Source organism: Populus euphratica, unplaced genomic scaffold (assembly GCF_000495115.2).
Source record: "Populus euphratica unplaced genomic scaffold, PopEup_1.0 scaffold234.1, whole genome shotgun sequence".
Lineage (NCBI taxonomy): Eukaryota > Viridiplantae > Streptophyta > Magnoliopsida > Malpighiales > Salicaceae > Populus > Populus euphratica.
This window is the reverse complement of record NW_011499928.1, coordinates 451,180-461,900: the sequence shown is the minus strand read 5'-3', so window position 1 is coordinate 461,900 and position 10,721 is coordinate 451,180. Positions and strand designations below refer to the sequence as shown.

Below are 10,721 nucleotides of genomic sequence, written 5' to 3'. Positions count from 1 at the left end.
CTCATTTTTGTTATTCATTTTCTTGGTCATGGTAGAGGATTTTAATAGAGAGAATCTGGGTGAAACAAAGCTAAAACGATGGAGCTTAGCTTGGACTTGAGTTTGGTTTGTGAGCCAAAAACAATAAATGAATGTCTTAAAGAGGTTTCGATGATTAAAGATGGAAGCCAAAAGTTACCAAAGCTTTATGATTATGTCGAGAGATTAGAAGATGAACGGAGAAAGATTGATGCTTTTAAACGTGAACTCCCTCTTTGCATGCTTCTCTTGAATGAAGGTATTTTTTGTTTTTTTTGTTTTTTTTTGCTTTCGCTTTTGTATGTATATCTTTGATTTTGTGCTTTTATGCTTTTATGCTTTGAAAGATGTGATTTTGATTTCATGGGGGTTTTTGTTGTTGTTGTTGTTGTTTGGTTTTGTGGGGTTTGTAGCTATTGCGAGATTAAAGGAGGAGGCAATGCAGTGCAGTGAATTGAACGATTTCATACCATTGAAAGGGAATTCCAGTGAAGATGGGAATGATAAAAAGAACTGGATGAGTTCTGTTCAGCTTTGGAACACTAACAACCACTTGGATTGCAAAAAGCAAGACTCGAAATCAGAACCAAAACAGGTAATTCAAATTCTCTTAAATTCTCTTGATTTGGAGGAATAAAGATAGCAGATTTATTTGGATTTTGCAAGATGGGAATCGGTTTGATTTCATGCTTTTCCTTTTTAGAAAAGTGAAGAAGATGATGATAGGTCTACTTGTGAGAATCCAGTTCAGTTAGGTAATCATAGCAACAAGGGAGGGGCTTTTGTGCCTTTCAAGGCTCTTTCTGGTTTTGAAGGGAGTAAAAGGAAGGAAGAAAAGGAGGTTGTTTCGCAAGTTACCGGACTTTCTCCTATGAATTCAGTTCCTGATTTGAGTTCCTGCAATTGGACGCGAAAGAGCAACAATTGTAGTAATCAAACGAAGATACTGAGTAAATCACAACAGCAGGCTTACAGGAAGCAGCGGCGGTGCTGGTCACCAGAGCTTCACCGGCGCTTTGTTGATGCCCTTCAACAACTTGGTGGTTGTCAAGGTTAGATGCTTGCTAAATTCTCTCTTTTTGACACTTGTAATTAAAGAAAAACATTCCAAACTGCTGCACTAGAAATGGATTTTTGCTACGAACTTTAAGACTTGTTAATTAGACTGATGTGTAGCTGGTCCTTAAAGAGTCTCTGAAAATATGGGAAATAAACAAAAGATCTATTTGTTGCTTGAAAACTTCAATTTTGACTGAATTCTAACTTGTGAAATTTACTAATATGAGAAATGATATGGCATTCTGAGGCTTGCTTGTTCTTAGGCTGGTATACTGGATTCTGTTCCTTAGCAAATCATTTTCTTGTTATACTATGTGATTATCTTTCTCTCAAACTAATTGGTTTTTCCTGTGATATAGTGGCCACTCCTAAACAGATCAGAGAGCATATGCAAGTGGATGGCCTCACCAATGATGAAGTTAAAAGCCACTTGCAAGTAAGTTTGTGATTAATAATCATATTTTCTTGGCTATTTTCTTTCATGGAGTACTAACTAACATGAGGTATTTTGTGTGAGCAGAAATACAGGCTTCATCTCCGTAAAGCCCCAGCATCTCCAGCAGCCCCAGCATCTCAAGATCAATGCAAGGACCCTTCAACAGGTAATATTTCACAGTCTAATTCTCCGAAAGGATCCCTCCATGCAAGTGCCTCTGCCAAGGCTACCTCTAATACTGGAGGACATAGCATGGAAGCAGAAGATGATGACAAATCAGAGAGTCATAGTTGGAATGGTGCGCTTCACAAACCAGGAGAAGCTCATGTATAGTGTGACAAACCGATTCTGATCCCATGAATTTTGCAGATACAAATATACATAGGGAATTGGATTGTAGCCTGTAGAGATGAGCAGAATAATGAAGTTTACAAAGATAGGATTGAAAATTGGAGTGTTTTTTTTTACATTGAGACAGTAACATTAGAGGCATGGTGAAATTTTGCAGATAATATAGGCTGTGTCCCTTCCTGTTGAGTTCATCATGAATTTCTGTAATTCATATTTACGAATTCTAAGAAGATTCGTAAATTTTTTTAAAAACATGCAGCTTTCATTTACAAATGCCTATTAATTTCCTTTTTCAATCTGTTACTCAGCACATGATTGAGGTTTCATTTGCCTTGTGATTACTTGTTCAGTTTCATTCACACTTGAAACATATAGCTATTATATTTTTTTCAATCTCAAATAGCTTGTTTGTTGATGGGAAACAAGACCACCATGCGCAGGCCCTCGGACTTCGAATCCATGGGGATATTGGCATCAATATCATCAGTAGGGTGTGTAATGAAGCATCCTATCAGAGATCTATGCCTGCCCTTTCTCTAGTCGTATGGCATCCAGGACATTTAGCAGAATCCTATGTCGAGAAACACAGCAACCATTTGACAGGAAAAAACAGTAACCATGTGACAGCCTCATCTGGCCTTTTCAACATCAGACAAACGAAGGGCAGTTTCCTAATCTATCTCTGCAGTGCCAATCACTTCATTAATTTCAGAATCCATTAACCACTAGAGGTCCCTTCATCCGGCTAAACCAATGATCTCCGTTCACCAAAAATAATAATAATAATAATAATAATAGACACCGACCATGTGCGCGCACACGCAGGAACAAAAGGTTCTTGGAATCTACTCTTGGGCCTGGGCCTATCATCTTTAAGAGCGAAAATAAAATAAAATAATAATCATATAACAACGGATAATTATCCAAACTTCCGACCAGAGACCATAAAAGGGAGGCACTTTATATTCTTAAATATTCACCTGCTCAGCACATTCTTTTTTCTCTCAAACCATTGAGTTTTGTTGTTTAAATTATCAGTTTCTACTCTGTGTGTGTGTGTATGTGTGTGTGTTCAACTTCTTCTTACAGCTAGCTAGGGTTTTGATGCAAAGACAATTTGGAAGCAGCATCAAAGTTGTCAATTTCATAATAATAAAGAAGAAAGTTGTGAATCTCATTGAGAGGATATGGTGAGCCCACATAACATTGAATGACTCAAAATGATAGGTGCACTTTTGTTGGAATCTTTCCACGTTCATGTGTGTGTGTGTAGTAGTAGCTAGCAACTTCAATTATTTTTTTTCTTGTTAATGTCAAAGCATGAAGACATATCCTTTCTGTTTTCCTAGCCCGGAAGTTGGAATATTAAACATATGTCTTCTCTTTTCTTGGGGGCACTATCAATGGTAGTAATATTCTCAATATAACATCAAGTCCATGAAGCTATGTGTCATGAGATAAGAAAAACTAACACATCCTACAATACTGAGGTGAGATTTGGCCAATTGCAAAGAGTGTGTTTGATTATGTGTTAAAAAAACTAACACATTCTATAATATATTTGTTTTTTCTAAGATTAATAAGTTATTTTATGGATGAAATGATATATTTTAATTTTGATTGAATATTGTCTTGATAAAGAGTTATAAATAGGTAGATATTGGGTGTAAAATGAATTATATGAAAGTATTTAAATGATCAAGAGAGGTTTTATTATTCTCAATGAATTAGTAATTTTTTTTCATATATTTCTCAAATAGTATTGATTATGAGATTTTAATGTTAAGTAAAATAGGATTAGAAAAAAAATTTAAATTTTAATTAAAGAACCAATAACTATGGTGTTTAAAATAAATATGATTTAACAAAGTATACATATTTCATGCTTAAATGTCCAAATCAAAATATTTTTGACGAATAGATAGCAATTATACTGACAAACTAAATACTAAAAAGTTAAGTCAAATAACTTATGATTTTCTTGATTTTTAAGGGATCATGACATGTTGTTAAACATTGCACTTGATCTTCAAATATAAACCAATCAATTATTGAATTGATAATAAATTAAATTATTTATATGTTTAATCTTACTTTATTTAGGATTGTGATTAATATAGTAGGAAGCCTAATAAGTCACACGCATAAAAAGTAATTAGCAAAAAGTTAAACCAGAATGCTTAATCAAATGATACTTGATTGTAAATAAATTTTAAAAATTAAATACTAGAATGTAATATTTTAGAGAATCACAATTCTAGATCTGAAAAAATAAAGTATAGACTTGATTAAATAAATTTCTACAACTATCTTGAAATAATAAATGTGATATTATTTCAAGAAAAATTGATAATTTGCAATTAATATAGTTATCAAGTTTCTCTATAGATAAAACATTATACCTTATATATAAGATAATAAAAAAAAATGGAGAAATATGTTACAACACATACGTTACAAAACACTTGAAAACATAAAAAAAGGATTTAGCATTAAAGACATAACAACCACTCTATTTTAAAATGGTTTTAAGATATTTTTAATATGATGGTTCATTTGAAATGTTATTGTTAAAGATTGAATAGTTAGAAAGTTTACAGTTTATATTAATTCAATTTTGAAGAATTAAAATGGTTTTAAGATATTTTTAATATGGTAGTTCATATGAAATGTTATTGTTAAAGATCGAATAGTTAGAAAGTTTACAGTTTATGTTAATTCAATTTTGAAGAGTTGAGCAAATCATAGAAAGAATATTTGATTTTAAAGTAATTTTTTACTTAAACTCTAAACAACTCTAAATTATTTAACGGGTTTCTAGGGACCCCAAATAATAATTTAAAACTATTTTTTCTATTGCTTTTGTGTATTTCAGGATCCTCGTGCTCTTTGGACATGGTTCAGTATAATTTCTTAGATATTCAAAACTCTAGTGCCCCAAACTTAGTCTCATCCACATCCATATGGGCTTCGAACCTAGCATCGATTTGAACCATTGAAACCTTAGATAGTGTTTGGTTATTATCTTAGAAAAAAATAGATGGAAACAATGGAGACAAAAATATATTTGGTTGAAAAAAAAAGAAAAGGATAAAGAGATAAAAACAAATATGTTCATGAAACAATTTTGGTAGTTCCAAAATAGAAGGTGCAAATGAGACATATCTCCAAAAATAATATTTTTATTTTTATTTTTAAAATATCATTATAAAAAAAATTTAATTTTAAATTTTTCCACCTAAGACATATAAAAATATAAAAAAGTTATTATCATAGTTTTAAAATTTAACTCGGGACAAGACTTTGGTCAAAATTAAAAAAAGTCAACCCTAATTTTTTTTTAAAGGATCAAAAGAGTATTGTTTTGGCAAATATTTTTTTTTAAAAAAAAGTCAAAACTCTTTGTCCTGAGTTGATCAGGTTGCAAGTTGATCTAAGTTTTTAATCTAGTTAGGTTGAGTCAATCCCACTCTTCTCTCTAAAAGATTCAGATCGATTTAAACCTTGTCTTGTCTTGTCTAGGTCTTGAGACAATCTATCAAGCAGATTCGAGTTTTATAATTAAGGTTATTATATTATTATTAATTTTAATTTTTAGTATAAATTAAAATAAAAATATATATTTAATTATTTAAAAAAATATATAAAAATTTAATAATAATATATATTAATAGTAAATAAATTTTACATTTTAAATATTGAAGTTTGACATTAAAATCGCTAGATAATGGAAAACGTTGTATTAAGGCTGGGAAATCTGGGATTCACGAAGATAAAGGTTAAGAGATTCAGAGAAGCCTCGTTCACCAATTTAATGAAATAAACGATAGAACTGTACCATCAATCCGATCTTAAAGTTTCAAAATGCCGACCGACAACAAAGAGAAGAGTGTGCATGAAAAAATAATTAAATTGTTTGTAATATTATAAATAATTAAGTGCCTGAGGCATCAAACATAGCTTAATTAAGGAGTGATCCAACGTCGGGAATCATCATAATATAGTTTATTACTTAAAATTTACTATATTCAATCGAAAAATAACATATAATGAAGAGCAGTAATTACTGCAAATTTACTAGTTTATTACTTATTCGGTATTTGAGTTCAAATTTGAAAAATTATTTGAAGTTTTATAAATTAAAAATTTAATGCTTATGTTCGCAAGTTCATTTATATTTGAATTCTTTCCATCCATTTCATGTTGGTTTCAATTTATTTCTTTTTTATTTTCAAAAATAAAATAAAAACATTAATATGAAAAACATTAATGAGAAAAGAAGATTATTTTTAGATCATAATGCTACTAAATTAATCATAGTCAATTATTTTCAATAGATTAATTAATTATTATTTTCAAACTAAATGAAATATTTAATTTCTTTGTCAATACTAATGGGATTAATTAGGTATTTGAGTTCAAATTTGAAAAATTATTCGAAGTTTTATAAATTAAAAATTTAATCCTTATGTTCTCAAATTCATTTATAATTTAATTCTTTCCATCCATTTCATGTTGGTTTTCAATGTATTTCTTTTTTATTTTCAAAAATAAAATAAAAACATTAATATGAAAAAAAATTAATGAGAAAAAGAAGATGTATTTTTGGATTATAATGCTACTAAATTAATCATAGTCAATCATTTTCAATAGATTAATTAATTATTTTTTGAAACTAAATGAACTAATTAATTTCTTTGTCAATACTAAAGGGATTAATTTACATTCCAATTCCCATTCTTCGTTGTATTTATGTTTTAGTGATAATATTTGATGTTGATTTACATTTTGATAATTATCCAGAGAATGCCCTTTATAGCAATGAAAATTTCTTAATTTCTTAATCTTAACCAAGCCCAAGTGAGCATGGGCTTAGGTTCTTGGCCCATACCTCTTTTTTTAGTTTTAAAATATTAAAATAATGCTATTCATATAAAATTACTATATTTTGATTCTAATGTCTGCAAATTATGTTATGGAAAATTATTTCTTTTCTTATATTGAAAACAAATGCAGGGACTAAAAGTCACGTATATGATTATTTAAGAAATTCTATCCAAAGATAATATATATTATTTTTAATCCTTAAAATATTCCTATAAAAAATTCTAATTTCAAGATTATCCCATTATTTTTTAATCCAAGCAGTAACAAAAAGATTCAACAATGTCAACGTCTGGGATTGAGAGACAATATATATTATTGTGCTAATAATAGTATGGAAGTGGCTGCAGCCAAATCAAATTCCCGCTAATCTCATCATCTTTTGATCGACTGTTCAAATTCAGAAAGTCAACAAATCAAACGGCCACAATTACGAAAACTCGGATGGAGAATTGAACGATAAAGTTAAGCTTTTTTGGTTAATTTAAGGATTGAATTGAAGGGCAGGGAAAGGGGGAAAAACCTTATTTTTGATAAAGAAAATCTCAGAAAATTAAAAAAATAGTTATTTATTTGATGAAATTTTGGAGTGAAGAGAGATTAAAATCTGAAAATTAAAGAACATAAATAAAAGATAAGTTTGCATAAAATCAAAACAAAACAATAGTTGAAGTTATTTTGGTAAAATAATTTTTTATATATTTTATTTTATTTATATACCATCAACTACATAGAATTTAAAGATATTCATTTTATTTTGTAATTTATTATCAACTAAAAAACTTTTCCATCTCTTGTTTTATCTCTTTTTTTTTTTTTGTTCCGATTGTTCTCATTTTTTCTGTCTTGGAATACTTACCAAATACTATCTAATATATGATTTATCAATTTAAAGGCTCCCATATTTTTTTTCTTTATTTTTTTGTGTGTTTGTTTTATTTTTTATGTTCTAAAATTAATTTATTATCCAATATAATGACTAGAGTGACATTTCAAGAATAACTAATGATAACATAATTTTCAAATAAGATAAGATATTTTTGTTATTAGTATTAATCATTATAAATTAATAATAACACATGAACCTCATTTTAAAAAAAAAATAGAATCCAAGAGCAAATAATTTGCCACATTAATATTCTATAAGAATAAGGTTATTGGCGTTTTTATTTCTTAAGTTTTACAAATTTTTAACATAATTTATCATTTAATTTTCCTCATACAATCCAATAAAAATAATTGAAACAAAAACATATAAAAACTTAAAAAAAAACACAAAAACATAAAATTTTCTAATAAAAACAATTAAATACCAAGAACACGATAAATATTCAAATCAAAACTCAACATACATAAATCATAAACCAAATAAGTTTTCATGTAATAAAAGACAAGGTTTTGTTTATAATAATGTATTAATCAAGAATCAAGCATCCATTTTGTTGGTTAGCACTCAAAAGCATGATTTAATTAAAATATTTGGACAATTAAAAAAAACATAGAATCTAAAAGCATAAATATAAGTTATTAATGCGTTTTAATCCTAGATTATTTGCTAAATATGGCAAATTAACATGATTGTGCCAACAATTAGAATCTGGGAAATTTCTAAAAATTTAAGAATTAATGCCAAAACTCATATTTAGCCTTTTAGGCCTCTAAATATATTGTTTTTAGTTATTACAAACCACATTATTAATACTAAGCATAGTCGAATATAAAAAACTAACAAATAACAAAAAAAATCATCAATAACATGCATAAAGTTTCAAAGTTTAGAATTACCAAAATTAAACAACAAACATATTCATGCTATTTGAATTCAAAACTTGACATTTTTGACATATATATACCAAAAAAACACTTGTATGAACCATTAACTTGTACAAAAAATATCAAATTGATTAACATACTTTCAAAATCTTTAACTCATAAACAAAAGCAACTAATTGTTTTATTATAAAATAAATTCAAACATCAATCAGAATATCTCAAGTACATCATTAATATGTTATTGAGTTAAAAACTCAAAATCAAACAAGCATCAAAACCATGAATTATGCTTTTAATGCACACCTTACTAATATATTATTAACCAATACTAGAACAAACTATCATAACTAAAGTTTAAGCAATCTAAAACATGCTTAAAACAAGAACAAAACAAACTCTGTCAAAAAATATCATATTATTCTATGACCAAAATCAATCTAAAAATCTAGGATAAGCTCAAACAACATCAAAAGAGGTTTAAATATTAAAAAAACATTAATAGGCAAGCCACATGGACTCCACCCTTGAAATTTTACATGGTTATACCTTCTTCAAGGTTGTTGGCTATCAAATGTTGTTTTTCTTCTCTTCTCTTTTCTTTCTTTTTTTCCTTTTATTATCTTTTCATTACAAAGCTTGTAAGATCCTATGTTAAGCTCTTAGACCTTCATATTAGGGTCTTTTTTTCTCGGTGTATCTCTCCATATTTTTCCTCTCTTTTTTCTTTTATTTTTCAAGGGGCATTTACAGAGTTTCGCTAGGGTTTTTAATAGATTCAAACATAGATTAATCAAAGTTTAGCCCTTTGATGAAAATTAGAGGGTTATAGAGCACATTTCACAGTTGTAAGCTTTGTATTTATGCTGATTTTTCAAAGATAGTTTTGCAACAAACTTGATTTCTTGAGGTTTTGGTGGTTTTCCAAACTTGGAAACTAAGGAGCTTATTTCTGGCCTTTTAATCTTGAGAGAAATGTGGCCAACATTTGATTAAAACCCGCTAATGAGGCTTGAAATGTGAAGATATGAAAAAGATTTGTGATTTTGTAAAATAAGATTCACAACTATCGATAACTAAGCCACTTTCAAGACTTCGTCGGAGTAACTCAGATGTCATCGTCGTTGATGACCACTTGATTTTGGTAGAAAAGGGGCACACCTTTCATTAAATCCAGCATTACACAATTTAGAGGTTCTTAGCTGCACAATTATTTGTTTGAAAATGTCAACCTAATCAACCTAGAATATGAAAATGTAGTGATAGCTGAACGGGGACAAAATATTATTGAGCTTGTTGAAGAAAATGAGATGTGAATGTTTGGTTAGAGTAGCTGATATTTGTAGAGGTGGTGGTTTTTAGTTGAATAATGGTGGGGTTACAACCTTAGAGGTAGTAAAAAACGTTATATTCATTCGTGTGAAAATGTCTAGTCGATCAATTAAAACTGTAGAAAAAAAAGTTAAACAGTGGTTGAACGTTGTGTCATCTAGGTTAAACCCTATAAATTAGGGTTTTTAATTTGGGATCTTAAATATTTTATTTTTATCAATATTCTTCTAATTGCTTTTATTTACACCTTTAATTTATTTCCAAACTGTTAATTTCATGCAATTTCACCCCTGTTGAACTCAATCATCAACCTTAAAGTTTAGTGTCATTTTTATGTCGGTCCTTGGTTTCTGATTTGTGCATATGGATCCTTAATTGACCCTTAAACGTTTAATTTTTTTTATTTGGCCCTTGATTGGTTAATTTCAACCCTTACAATTATGAGTCTTTTTCAGTTCGGTTTTGGATTTCTTCGATCAAATCCCTATATATATATATATGCAATTAAACCCCTGATTTGACCAGATTAACTCTTTAGAATTGTTAATTGACTACAGATTTCAATTTCTTTCAACTAAAACCTAAATTGATTTTAAATATCAATTTTTCTTGTAATTAAGTCCTTAATAAAATTAATTAAGTCTTTCAAAGTTCGTATTAAGTCCCTACTGCTTGATCGTTTTTTATGATCGGCTTGTTTTAACACGCAAGTGCACGAGTGTGCGATGTAGCAATTAACTCGGTAAGATCGAGGTCATATCCATAGAGAGTTAGATCTAGAAAATAAGCTAGGTAACAAAAAAAAACTCAAGAGAAATTAAATTAATAATAACTTGGTTGAAAATAATTGATGGATTTGTTTTTAAAGATG

The 10,721-nt window shown here is 28.8% G+C and overlaps 1 protein-coding gene across 1 annotated transcript; it reads left to right on the top strand.

The window, feature by feature from the left end:
• LOC105135844 (probable transcription factor KAN3) lies at nucleotides 1–2,156 on the top strand. The gene is made up of 5 exons (XM_011040915.1): nucleotides 1–277; nucleotides 432–613; nucleotides 722–1,070; nucleotides 1,437–1,513; nucleotides 1,598–2,156. The coding sequence occupies exons 1-5, from the start codon at nucleotides 79–81 to the stop codon at nucleotides 1,844–1,846; spliced, it is 1,056 nt and encodes a 351-aa protein (XP_011039217.1). The 5' UTR covers nucleotides 1–78; the 3' UTR covers nucleotides 1,847–2,156.
• The last annotated feature ends 8,565 nt before the right edge of the window (nucleotides 2,157–10,721 follow it).

Excerpts from the sequence above, each read along its gene's own strand:
- LOC105135844 (XM_011040915.1), top strand. The coding sequence starts at position 79 with ATGGAGCTTAGCTTGGACTTGAGTTTGGTTTGTGAGCCAAAAACAATA. Across the intron at positions 1,071-1,436 it reads ACAACTTGGTGGTTGTCAAG|TGGCCACTCCTAAACAGATC; the intron begins GTTAGATGCTTG and ends CCTGTGATATAG. Across the intron at positions 1,514-1,597 it reads AAGTTAAAAGCCACTTGCAA|AAATACAGGCTTCATCTCCG; the intron begins GTAAGTTTGTGA and ends TTGTGTGAGCAG.